General features: G+C 45.3%; 1 protein-coding gene across 3 annotated transcripts in view; it reads left to right on the top strand.

Moving 5' to 3' along the window:
- TNFAIP8 (TNF alpha induced protein 8) overlaps positions 1 to 13,451 on the top strand; it is a 159,856-nt gene that overhangs the window by 90,603 nt on the left and 55,802 nt on the right. For 2 of the 3 annotated variants that reach the window (XR_003756059.2, XM_007655577.4), the window contains exon 1: positions 10,330 to 10,540. The exons of the other annotated variant lie outside the window; for it this stretch is intronic. Coding sequence is in view for 1 of the 2 variants with exons in the window: in XM_007655577.4 (XP_007653767.1) it covers positions 10,510 to 10,540 (31 nt within the window). In the remaining variant the exon portion in view is untranslated. Of the gene's footprint in view, positions 1 to 10,329; positions 10,541 to 13,451 lie in introns of those variants that run through there. 3 annotated transcript variants of the gene reach the window in all.

The following is a 13,451-nucleotide window of genomic DNA, read 5'->3' on the forward strand; positions in this document are numbered from 1 at the left end:
TGGGCCAATGGGAAGTGCAGCCTCCTAGCATGTTACTAACCCCGGGGCTGGAGGAGAGAGGCTGAAGATGATTGGGGGCCGAGGGCATAAAAAGAGCAACTGGCTTACTACGTTATGGGTGAGATTTCTGGCTCTTGGGTGGGGGACTGGATAGAAGGTATTGACCACTCCTGGCCCAACATGCTCTGGACTGATGAAGAGTTTCTGAATATGGTTTTGTCTATATGTGACGTTAACTAGTCTCTAAGTTTAAATGTCTTTCGGGTTGGACCGTATCTTCTGTTTTCTTTCCCCCCTCCCACAGTTTCTTGTAGTCAAGTCAGTCAATTGCATTTATTGAGCACTTACTATGTGCAGAGCACTGTACTAAGCGCTTGGGAGAGTACAGTATAACAATAAACAGACATATTCCCTTGTACTGAATTGAGTGGCAGGAGAAATGCAAGAGATTCCCAAAGAAGTGTGGGGTATCTATGAATGATCTGAGTGTGTTTCCAAGGAGTTACTTTACCTGTATCAATCAGCCGGTCGTATTTTGAGAAGCGGCGTGGCCTAGTGGCAAGAACACGGGCTTGGAAGTCAGAGGACGTGACTTAACTTCTCTGTGCCTCAGTTAACTCATCTGTAAAATGGGGATTAAGACTGCGAGCCCCATGTGGGACAACCTGATTACCTTGTAATAAATAAATAATAATAAATAATGTTGGTATTTGTTAAGTGCTTACTATGTGCCAAGCACTGTTCTAAGCGCTGGGGTAGACAGAGGGGAATCAGGTTGTCCCACGTGGGGCTCACAGTCTTAATCCCCATTTTACAGATGAGGGAACTGAGGCACAGAGAAGTTAAGTGACTTGCCCACAGTCACACAGCCGACAAGTGGCAGAGCTGGGATTCGAACTCATGAGCCCTGACTCCAAAGCCCGTGCTCTTTCCACTGAGCCACGCTGCTTCTTCTTGTATCTACCCCAGCGCTTAGAACAGTGCTAGGCACATAGTAAGCATTTAATAAATACCATTAGTAGTAGTAGTAGTAGTATTTATTGAGCACTTACTGTGTGCAGAGCACTGTACTTAGCTCTTGGGAGAGTACAATATAACAGTAGAACAGAGTTGGTAGACACATTCCCTGCCCACAACCAGCTTACAGCCTAGAGGGGGAGACAGACAATATAAATAAATTACGGATGTGGACATGAGGGCTGTGGGGCTGAGGGAGAGGTGAATAAAGAGAGTAAATCCAAATGCAAGGGCTCTGTTTTCTTCTCTGGAATGAGAGTTCTGGCTCTGACTTTTAGGATTTATGTTACTTGAGTTAATAGAAGAGAGATCATCATACGATCCATAGTCTGCTTTGAACTGGAGCCTGAATTTTAGATGTTTTTAGGGTGTGTGCTTCTTTCTGCTCAATTCCCATTAGAAATCCAAGTATTCTAGGAGCTTCGGAAAGAAGTTATCATAGTAAGAGATATAAAGGGTTGATTCTAATACTTTTCTGTTTTTATCCATGTAATGCTTTGTGGCCTAAGGGTCAGAGGCATACAGAAGAGTTTAATCACAGTGGGGCTAGTTCATTGTTTCAGATGACTTCCCTCTCAGTGCCTAGGGATTAAAATATTATATTTCATCACATAATTGCCCCACTTTTTAGCAACCCCAAAACAGGGAAGAGGCTATTACTTGGGTCATATAAGAACTAAAGCCTAGCAATAAGGGGAGTGGGAGAAAAAAGAAGAAAAAAAAGGCAGAAACTACGGAAAAGGAAAAGAAAGGTTTAAGAAGGTACTCCGGACTGCTTCTCTTACTTCTGTTGTACTCTCCCAAATGCTGCTTAGGGTAGGCACTCAATGAATTATGGTAACTCTCTTTCCCCTCCACCCAGCAGCCCAGCCCACTTGCCACCAGAGACTAAGTACAGTCTCTGCCCTGGGTGGCCTGCCACACCAGAGTTTCATGAAGAAACACCCTCCCCAGTAAGAGTACGGGCCTGGGAGTCAGAAGTTCTGGGTTCTAGTCCCGGATCTGCCACTCGTCGGCTGTGTGACCCTGGGCAAGTCACTTCACTTCTCTGATCCTCAGTTACCTCATCTATAAAATGGAGAGTAAGATTTTGAGCCCCATGTGGGACAGGGACTGTGTCCAGCCAGATTTGCTTGTATCTGCCACCCCCGTGAGAAGCAGTGTGGCTCAGTGGAAAGAGCCCGGGCTTGGGAGTCAGAGGTCATGGGTTCGAATGCCGGCTCTGCCCCTTGTCAGCTGTGACTGTGGGCAAGTCACTTCACTTCTCTGTGCCTCAGTTACCTCATCTGTAAAATGGAGATTAAGACTGTGAGCCTCATGTGGGACAATCTGATTACCCTGTATATACCCCAGCGCTTAGAACAGTGCTCTGCACATAGTAAGCGCTTATCAAATGCCGACATTATTATTATTATTATTATTACATTGCCTGGCACATAGTAAGCACTTAACAAATACCACAAATATTATTATGATCTGCAGCATTATTCTGCTCAGGCCTTTCTCTTCTTCCTAGTGCATCTTTAGTGCATTCTGTCCCTTCTTATCCTTTTTCCCCAGTGTGTGTGTGCCTGTTTCAAAGACAGTCTCTGGCACAAGCCTGTATCTGCAACGTTAGCATGTTTTGACTCCTCTCTTCTTCCTACCTGGCACGCGACTGTCACTGCTTACAAAAGTAATCTTTTGTTTCTTCCTCAAAATTCGGAAGAGGGAATTATGCAGAGAAGCAATTATGTGAGCAAATAGAATCCTCTCCCTGTAATTCCACCAGGTTGTCAGAAGCTTTGTGGGGTAAGGTTGGGAGATAGACTCAGAATTCAAAATGACCATAGTCAGAAATAAATGATGAAATTCAATTGGAACAAAAAAATAAACTACACAAATCCAAGATGAGGGAGGAATGACTTTATGGAAGAAAAATGTTAGGGATTTATAGTGGATAGGGAGCTGATGGAACAGAATTTGTGAGGTAACTCATTAACTTAGTACTGGTTAAGCCGAGTAATATGGCCAGTTCTGAACCCCACAGTCGAAGAGGGACATGGAGAACTTGCAAAGAGTTCAGAAGAAAGCCTTAGAGAATCAAAGCTTTGGAAAGTCAAATTGAAGAGAAAATGTTAATAGAACTGGGACTGTGTGGTCTGGGTAAAAGAAGATTGAGGGGCGATTGAGTAATTGTTTTCAAATGTATAAAGGACTTCTACAGGCCAGCCAGCCCTCTGTCCCCCCTGGGGATATTACAAGTGAAAATGGTCTCAAATTGCAGCAGGAGGGATTTAGGTTAGATGTAAAAGAAGAATTTCCATACTAAGAGGAGTTGGAATCTCTGTCTTCAGAGATCTTTAAAATAAGTTAATTGAAAATATGCCTGGAATGTTTTAGGAGTTTTCCTTCCTGAAAGCAAGGAGAGAGACTAGTTGACCCCTCAAAATCTCTTTTTAGCATGGAAATAGCCCGGAAATATATGAAATAGCACTATTAAGTTACCTCAGAAATAGGTCAAAACCTCCCCCAAATTCCGAAATAGTTTAGCCCCCATTTAAATGGTGGGATTCAAGTGTTTTTCACCAATCAATTTTATCTATTTTAATGTCTGTCTCGCAACTTTAAGCTCCTTGTGGGCAGGGAACGTGTCTATCAAGTCTTATGTTGTACTCTCCCAAGCCCTTAGTACAGTGCCCTGCACACAGTAAGCACTCAATCGATACCATACCACTGACTGAGCACTTACTGTATGCAGAGCACCATATACTAAGCGCTTGACCAATGCTTATGAACAGTTCAGTCTGGCCCCAGACTTTCACAGTCAGATTGAATATGTGTATGTGTGTGTATATAAGAGAACGCAGCCTGCTTAGTGGAAAGAGCACGGGCTTGGGAGTCAGAGATCGTGGGTTCTAATCCCGGCTCCGCCACTTGTCTGCTGTGTGACTTTGGGCAAGTCACTTCACTTCTCTGTGCCTCAGTTACCTCATCTGTAAAATGGGGGGATTAAGACTGTGAGCCCCACATGGGACAACCTGATAACCTTGTATCTACCCCGGCGCTTAGAACAGTGCTCTAGACCGTGAGCCCGTTGTCGGGTAGGGATTGTCTCTATCTGTTGCCGAAGTGTACTTTCCAAGCGCTTAGTCCAGTGCTCTGCACACAGTAAGCGCTCAATAAATACGATCGAATGAATGCTTGGCACATAGTAAGTGCTTAACAAATACCCTCATTATTATATATCTGTAGACAGCCTTAACACTGGTTATGATGTTTTTAGTCCCTTTGAGCTGTTTACCCAGCAGAGCCAAACAAATGATTTCAGCGGCCCAGAAATGAATTATTGAGCAGGTAGAGATGGGCAGGGACTACTAAGTCAATCCATCCATCGATCAGTGGTATCGATTGAGCGCTTACCGTGTGCCGAGCACTGAACTAAACGTTTGGAAGAGTACAGTGCAACCGAGTTGGTAGGCACAGTCCTTGCCCACAATGAGCTCACAGTTTAGAGTCTTAAGGAAATGGCAGTGGTCTGGCAAATCTTTGTGGGTAGGCAGGAATTTACCCTTCAGTACCCTTTGCCTGAGTCATAGGTCTGCTTAGAGTAATCCTTTCCCTTTATGAGAATGCCTTCTTTAATGCAGTCTTTCTTCAAACCAATTCACTGGTGTCCATGTAGATGGGAGGAGTCTTCCAAGGTGACCTCTGGGCTGCATTTGAATACAAAATAGCCTTTTCATTGTTTCGCCTGGGATCAAGATGAATGTCTGTGGCAGAGCTCTCTGCGGAAAGGGACTCTCAATTAAATTGAGAGCTTGACATTTCCCCCCCTTTCATTCAGCACTTGCTCTCCTCGAAGATCTTGAGGAGTGTCTGAGGGCCTTCTTTTGAGGACGCAGGCAAGAGTGCGAAAATGAACTCAGTCGGGAAAGGACCAGGCAGCATACCTTTGGTGTTTGCGCCTTGGAATTTTTGGTGTGTGGATTTGCGTAATCGTCACCTGGAAAGGTCTTAACACGGGGCCTCAAATTATAGACCAGAACAAGATGGCTTATCTTCACAGAACACTGCCTGCAGTGAGACGGCCCCAGGCACAGGCTAAGGGGATGATTAATGCATAGTTTTCTCCAGCTTCTCTAGAGGGTATGGGAGAAAGGGTGAGCTTGGTGGGGAGGGCGGGGGGAGGGGAGGGGGGAGAAGTGGGATGGGGGGGAATGATAGTGAGCGTAGTGCTTTCAGCCGGGGATGATTCATTGCACGGAGCAGGAAAGAGCCTTCCTGCCCGCCTCTCTGTTGAGGTCTTTCTTTTCATACAGGAGAATTACTTATTCCTGGGTTGGGCCCTCACTTCAATCCTGAAACGAACGTATTTCACAGAGAAAGTCTGAGGGTACTGAATTTTTAGTGATCGACTGCTAGTCCCTGAGGATGTGGAAGAAACTCAACTTTTTATTTGTGACTTCCAGAAAATCAACATGCCATATTTAGTTATGAGGTCAATTTACTGGAGATTGTGTGCTTCTGATATGATCCAAAAAATCTTTATGAACTTCCAGAACCTCATCTCTTCCTCCGTCTATTCCACATTGTTCATCGTTTTGTCTATTGCCGCAAAACAGAAAAAACTTCTGCTTAGGTCTTTAAGGGAACTGTCTACCATCTCTATTATATATTGCACTCTGTTAATTCTGTTGTATTGTATTCATTCATTCATTCAATAGTATTTATTGAGCGCTTACTATGTGCAGAGCACTGTACTAAGCACTTGGAATGAACAAGTCGGCAACAGATAGAGACAGTCCCTGCCGTTTGACGGGCTTACAGTCTAATCGGGGGAGACGGACAGACAAGAACAATGGCAATAAATAGAGTCAAGGGGAAGAACATCTCGTAAAAACAATGGCAACTAAATAGAATCAAGGCGATGTACATTTCATTAACAAAATAAATAGGGTAATGTACTCTTAGTACAGTACTCTGCACGTAGTCAGTGCTCAATAAATCCAATTGATTGACTGCCAAGTACTTAGTACAGTGCTCTGCACACAATAAAAGCTCAATAAATATGATCGATTGATTGATTGCTACAAGCCCCAAGAAGAAATGATTTAGTATCTATTCAAACCAATTATACGAACCTTTAGTCCCACTTTTGGGTGACCATTCAAAGATGATGTTGAAATGACACCATAAATGTTCTCCTTAACATTCAAATCAGTTGTATTTTTAAAAATTGTCCGTTAAACAGTTAGTCCTGGGCTCGACTTCGCACAAAAGCTGTCCTTTCTTCTAATGCCAGTTTGTTGACCATCTCTGGTCTGTTGTTATATTGTACTCTCCCAAGCACGAAGTACAGTGTTCTGAATAGAGTAAGCACTCAATAAATACGATCCATTGATTGATAACTCCTTTAAAAACGACACAGTCAACTGCAGCTATTTAAAGTAAACATGTGCATTCTAGGCATTCCTTTCTCTCAATTCACGTTAAAAAAAACTTGATGCTTTCTTTCCTGCCAGATATGCTTAATGACTCTTAATGGTGCAGTAATTAGGAGGTGAGCTGACAAGTTGATTGAGAAAGCCACACACCCAAAAGTGAGGAGGCTGTCTCTCCACCTACTTGTAACTCATAATAATGCACATCTCCCCCACTAGATTGTACGGTCCTAGAGGGCAGGGATCTTGTCTATGATATTCTCTCAAGTGCTTAGTTACTCTGCACACAGTAAGCACTCTACCACTGACCGATCCTACGGTATCATTAGGGGACAATGCAGTATTTTGGCCAAATGATCACATTGCCTTTCAAACACCAACTACCCTTCACAGCACCATGGACAGGTGTCAGATGGGGATTTGAAGGCTCTATGACTTTCCCAAGGTCACACAGTAAAATCTGTGCCCGAGCAGAGAACAGTACTCACTTGTCTTGACTTCCTTGTGATCTTGGGTCTACGCCCTGTTTTCAAATCTCATTTGGATTAGCATTTATAGGTGATTCATCAGGTCACTTGGGAGAATCAATCCAAAGGAGGTGATGTGATCCATCCATCGACTCTGTCCTTCTACACAATCAGGCTGCAGTGGTTCTAGCATTTTACACGGTGAAATTTTTATTATGACGTTTTGCCCTTGGGCCTTCCTGATGTTTTAGATCATCTGATGGGTGAGGAGCATCATGGCCTAATGGAAAGAGGACAGGTTTGGGATCAGAAGAACTGTGTTCTTATCCCAGTTCTGCCACTTGCCTACTTTGGGACCTTGGGTGAGTCACTTGGGGAGAGTAATTGGCAGATTTGAGGAGGGAGGGCATTTGAGGCCAGAGGTAGGACGTGGGTCAGGGGTTGTCGGCGAGACAGGCGAGATCTAGGCACAGTGAGAAAGTTAGCACCAGAGAAGTGGAGTGTGCGAACTGGGTTGTAGGAGAGAAGGGAGGTGAGATAGGAGGGGACAAGGTGATGGAGTGCTTTAAAGCCAATGGTGAGGAGTTTTTGTCTGATATGGAGGTGGATAGGCAACCACTGGAGATTTTCGAGGAGGCGAGGTGACATGCCCTGAACGTTTCTGTAGAAAGATAATCCGGGCAGCAGAGAGAAGTATGGACTGGAGTGGGGAGAGGCCGGAGATTGGGAGGTTAGAAAGGAGGGTGATGCAGTAATCTAGGTGGGATAATAATAATAATAATGTTGGTATTTGTTAAACGCTTATTATGTGCAGAGCACTGTTCTAAGCGCTGGGGTAGATACAGGGTAATCAGGTTGTCCCATGTGAGGCTCACAGTTAATCCCCATTTTACAGATGAGGTAACTGAGGCACAGAGAAGTGAAGTGACTTGCCTACAGTCACACAGCTGACAAGTGGCGGAGCCGGGAGTCGAACCCATGACCTCTGACTCCAAAGCCCAGGCTCTTTCCACTAAGCCACGCTGCTTCCCCTAGGGATAGGGTGAGTGACTTTACTAATGTGGTAGCTTTGGATGGAGAGGAAAGGGTGGATTTTAGCAATGTTGTGAAGGTGAGACCGACAGGATTTGGTGATGGATTGGATATGTGGGTTGAATGAGAGAGAGGAGTCAAGGCTATGGGCTTGTGAGATGGGAAGAATGGTGGTGCCATCTACAGTGAACCCATCTAAAGTCCAGGCGAGGACAGGGTTTGGGTGGGAAGATAAGGAGCTCTGTTTTGGACATGTTAATGACGAGGTGAAGGTAGGACATCCGAGTAGAGATGTCTTGAAGGCAGGAGGAGATGCGAGCCTGGAGAGAGGGAGAGGGATCAGAGGAGGAGATGTAGATTTGGGTATCATCCACATAGAGATGGTAGTTGAAGCCATGGGAGCGAATGAGTGCTCCAAGGGAATGAGTGTAGTTGGAGAATAGAAGGGAATCGAGAACTGAACCTTGAGGGACCCCCACAGTTAGGAGGTGGGAGGCAGAGGAAGAGCCCGTGAAGGAGAGTTCAGTACAGTACGGTACAGACTTGGTTGACATGTTCTCTGCCCACAAAGAATTTACAGTCTAGCATAATATTCTCAGATGCATGATCTATATCCTAGAAATTAGCATTGATGCTGTAATATAGCACTGTCTTTTCTGCTATCATTCTGTAGAAAATGAAGACTGAGTGCCTTTAGAATCTGCGGATAAGGCACAGGGTTGGGGTGTGGGGTCAGGGGTGGGGAAGAGGGTAAGAGAGTGCTTTGCTAGATAATAGAAAGAACAAAAGGTATTCAAACTAGAACCAATGAGCACAGATAGATGGCTTCTTTCACAATCAGTAAAATGTCCTTCTAAGCACTGGGGGAGATACAAGTTACTCCGGTTGGACACAGTCCCTGACCCACATTGAGCTCACACTCTTAATCCCCATTTTGCACTTCTTAATACATTTAAAAACGTACCCATCTTGTATAAAACCATTATATCTCATCCGGGTTCTAATCTTGGCTCCGCCATATGTCTGCTGTGTGACCTTGGGCAAGTCACTTCACTTCTCTGGGCCTCAGTTACCTCATCTGTCAAAAAAATGGGGATTAATAATAAGAATTGTGGTATTTGTTAAGCGCTTACTATGTGCCAGACACTGTTCTAAGGGCAGGGGTGGATACAAGCAAATGGAGTTGGACACAGTCCCTGTCCCACATGGGGCTCACAGTCTCAATCCCCATTTTACAGATGAGGCAAGTTAGGCACAGAGAAGTGAAGTGACTTGCCCAAGGTCACAGAGCAGACAAGTTGCAGAGCCGGGATTAGAACCCATAATCAATTTATTAAGAGTTAAGATTAAATTAAGATTAAGAGTGTGAGCCCAATGTGGGACAGGGACAATCGGAGTAACTTGTATCTTCCCCGGTGCTTGGAACAGTGCTTGGCACATAGTAAGTACTTAACAAGTACCATAATTATTATTATATCAAGTCTAATGCTGAGTTGGAAAGTACCATTAAGTTGAAGCAGAGTGTCCCACTGGATAGGGCACGGGCCTGGGAGTCAGAAGGACCTAGGTTTTAATCCCAGCTCCGCCACTTGTCTGCTGTGTGACCTTGGGCGGGTCACTTCACTTCTCTGTGCCTCATTCCCTCATCTGTAAAATACAGATTAAGACCCCCGAGCCCCATAGAGAAGCAGCGTGGCTTAGTGGAAAGAGCACGGGCTTGGGAGCCAGAGGTCATGAGTTTGAATCCCAGCTCTGCCACTTGTCAGCTGTGTGACTGTGGGCAAGTCACTTCACTTCTCTGTGCCTCAGTTACCTCATCTGTCAAATGGGGATTAACTGTGAGCCTCACGTGGGACAACCTGATTACCCTATATCTACCCCAGCGCTTAGAACAGTTCTCTGCACATACTAAGCGCTTAACAAAAACCAAAATTATTATTATTATGTGGCACGGGGACTGTCCAACCCGATTAGCTCATATCCACCCTAGATGCTTAGTACAGTGCTTGGCACATAGTAAGCACTTAACAAATACCATACCAAGAAAGTTGTCTAAAATTCCTTTTTCTGGTCAGTGAACTAATCATGTTGCAACAAGAGTTAACTCTGGCCGGGGCCTTTTTGCTTCAATCTGTTGGGGCCTTTCCCCCCCCCCTCCCCCCCTCCCCTTTCCTCAACCGTCTTGCAGGCTGCAACAAGTAAAACTCCACCCTGTTAAGGAGCTGAAAGCCTTGGAGGAAAATCCGATGCCTGAACCGTAGCTACTGACATGTAACCTTGGCGTGCTTCCCAGAGAAGGTGCCACCTCCCCAGAGCTTGCAGTTTCGAAGGGGCGGAATCTGTTCACCGAACTGAGATGTGATTCGTCCAATTTGCAGAACTTTCCCCCTTAAAATCCTTCCACTACAACCGCCCCTCCACTCTAGGGAGGAATTTTTTTTTTTTTGTCGTTAAAGTGGGTGTTTGGGTTTTTTCTCTTTTATTGGTTGAGAAGTTAACTTGCCGCTTTTTCAGAGAGCTCGTCAGCTGAGCCGTAATCTGGTCTCGAGCAACTTTTTCCCCCTGACACCATGAGCTCAGAAACCGATGAATCGAAGGAAGGTAGGACTTGGATGTGTGGGGAGAGGGAAGGGAGTGGGGGAGATCGGGGCAGGATGGAGTCGGAAAAATCTCCTTCTGGCATTGCCCTTTTGCAGAACGGAGCTGGGGAGGAGGAGGAGAGCTGAAGAGTTGATCCCGGGCGACTTTTGGGATCAAAAGCCCGGGAACCTTGCAGGAATCGCATAGCTGCACCAGGACAGCAGAAAGTGGGACCTTTGGAGGGAGGAAAAAAAAAAAAACCCAAAAAACTCTTAAGGGGGGAGAGAAACTGAAAAGGGGAAGACTTTTGCATGTGGAAATGCTGCAGTTCTTGATGGTTGAGGAAGTTGTGAGAGAGGGAGAAGTGAAAGATCGTTATTTGGGGAATGAGTTTTTCGTCTATTGACTTCCTTTTTATCACTGCTGCATGTTGGGGGGGGGGTCTGAAATTGGGGAGGGGGCGGTGTAAGAGGGTCTCCGGTGTATGTTAATATGAGACGAGTGAGTCTGCTGCAGACGTTGCCAAAGCAAAAGGGTTTCATTTACTGGGACTAGCGTGAACGGGTGACAGGGCTGGAATCTCTCCAACAAAAACACAATTATACTCCAGTGTTAGTTTGGGAGGGTGTATTTGCGTGTGCATGTTTATATCCTTTATTTCCTGAAAGTTTATGTATACAAAAGACCACTTGTAAAAGAGGGGAGTCGGGGGGAGGAGCTGAGAGGATAAGAAAGTCAAAAGAATTGAAGGATGGTGAAACTTTTCTGTTTTAATCTAGCCCCCGGGGAAATGGGCAAGTTTAAAGCAAAGCAATCCATATTCACCGGGGAGGAACCCAAATGCTTCCCCATTTTGTAACCAAAGAAAAACAACCTTTTTGTGTTTCTGTTTTCTCCACTCTCTTCAAAACTAAAATATTTAAAATCCACTCGATGTGGATCTAAAGTTCTCCTAATATGCCTTGGTGAAGGAAATGCCCAGCCTTACGTTGTTCATCGAACAGGCAGACACGTGTAGGATGGATGAAAATGTGTAGTCCCAAAATCCTGATTTGAAGATAAATGCTGTGCTGGTGGATGGTGGATGGATAGGTTATCACCCTATCATGGCAGGGTGATAGGGGAAACTGGCTGGATAAATTTCCTCGGTTCCTCAGGATTCATTCCCTCCAATCAAGTTGTTTATTATTATTATCATTATTATTATCAATAATGATGGTATTTGCTAAGTGCTTACTATGTGACAAGCGCTGTATTAAATACTGGAGGTAGATACCAGATCGTCAGGTTGGACACAGTCCCTGTCCCACATGGGGCTCACGGTCTAAGGCAGAAGGAGACCAAGTATTGAATCCCCATTTTCCAGATGAGGAAACTGAGCACAGAGGAGTTGTGACTTGCCCATGGTCACACAGCAGGCAAATGGGCGAGCCCGGGTTGGAACCCAGGTCCTTTGATTCTCTGAGCCCTCAGACTTCTGCTGTTTCTCCTAGGCCATGCTACCTAGGGAGTGACTCTGTGGAAGAGGCCTTCCCCGATGAAGCCCTTGTCCCCCCTACTCCCTCTCCCCTCTCCATCGTGTACGCACTTGGATCTGTGCGTTTGGTATTTGCCCCACCCTCGGCCCCACAGCACTGTAAATGATATATTGCCAATGATTTGTTTTTATTAATGTCTGTCTCCCCCTCTAGACTGTAAGCTCATTGTAGTCAGGGACCGTGTCTACCGACTCCATTGTATTGTACTCATTCATTCAATAGTATTTATTGAGCGCTTACTATGTGCAGAGCACTGTACTAAGCGCTTGGAGTGAACAAGTCGGCAACAGATAGAGACAGTCCCTGCCGTTTGACGGGCTTACGGTCTAATCGGGGGAGACGGACAGACAAGAACAATGGCAATAAATAGAGGTATTGTACTCTCCCAACCGCTCAGTACAGTGCTCTGCACGCAGGAAGCATCTGATAAATACTGCTGATGATGATCATGATGAAGAGAATTGAAAATAAGGTCCTTGGTACATTATTATTACAAGATAGCCCAGGAAGCACAAGGTCTTTTTCCAGAGAGAGTATGTGGGTGGGTGCGGGGGGGATTAGGATCATCCAAGAGCCTCATTCACCTCGAACCCCAGTTGGAGAGAGAAAATGAGAATGAATCAGCCCTTACCCTTGGAAGAGTGTGACCACCAGTAACAGTCGTGGTTTGTGGAACTTTGTGCAGTTTCTACCATTCGGACTCCGCAAGCCTGGCAACTCTCAAGCTTCTCTATCCCTGCAAACATTTTCCCCCTTTGTTTATACAGTAGTTGGCTCTTCTCCGATTCTGTCCTGCTTCCTCCATCCTACTTGGAGGGAGTTCACCACTGTCTCCCCACAGCGTCAGTGTTGCTGGGTAGGCTTTGTTTTCTGTCGAAGGCGATAGATGCTTTGTAGTATTCATTTTGAACTCTAGCTAGTGGGAGGAGTAGTGTGAGGGCGATCTCGGGTCCCCGAGGTCCTCAGCAAACCCCAGATAGGGTGACTCGTACTGAGCGTCTACTACAGTAAGTTAGCGGATCTTTCTTTGTCATGCTGCCTTTCCTGCCTCTCTCTTCATTGCCCTTTCGTCCAAAAGGAATTCGATGCCTCTTGGGCACACTTCAAAAAGCAAAGTGTTGGGGTTAATTTTTCTTGAAGGTTGGACAGAGAAAAGAGTAGAAGGAATATTTTTTTCCCGTCTCACTTTTCACAGACTCAAAAATGAGCCTAATGTGTCTGTGAAGTGGCAGGATAAGAAATCCACTGGTAAATTGAGTGAAAGAGAAGCAGGGTGGCCTAGCGGAAAGAGCACGGGCCTAGGAGTTAGAGGACCTGGCTTCTAATCTTCTAATCCCGGCTCCGCCATTTGCCTGCTGTGTGACATTGGGAAGTTCCTTAACTCCTGTGCTTAG

The sequence above is a fragment of the Ornithorhynchus anatinus genome, chromosome X5 (genome assembly GCF_004115215.2).
Source record: "Ornithorhynchus anatinus isolate Pmale09 chromosome X5, mOrnAna1.pri.v4, whole genome shotgun sequence".
Taxonomy (NCBI): domain Eukaryota; kingdom Metazoa; phylum Chordata; class Mammalia; order Monotremata; family Ornithorhynchidae; genus Ornithorhynchus; species Ornithorhynchus anatinus.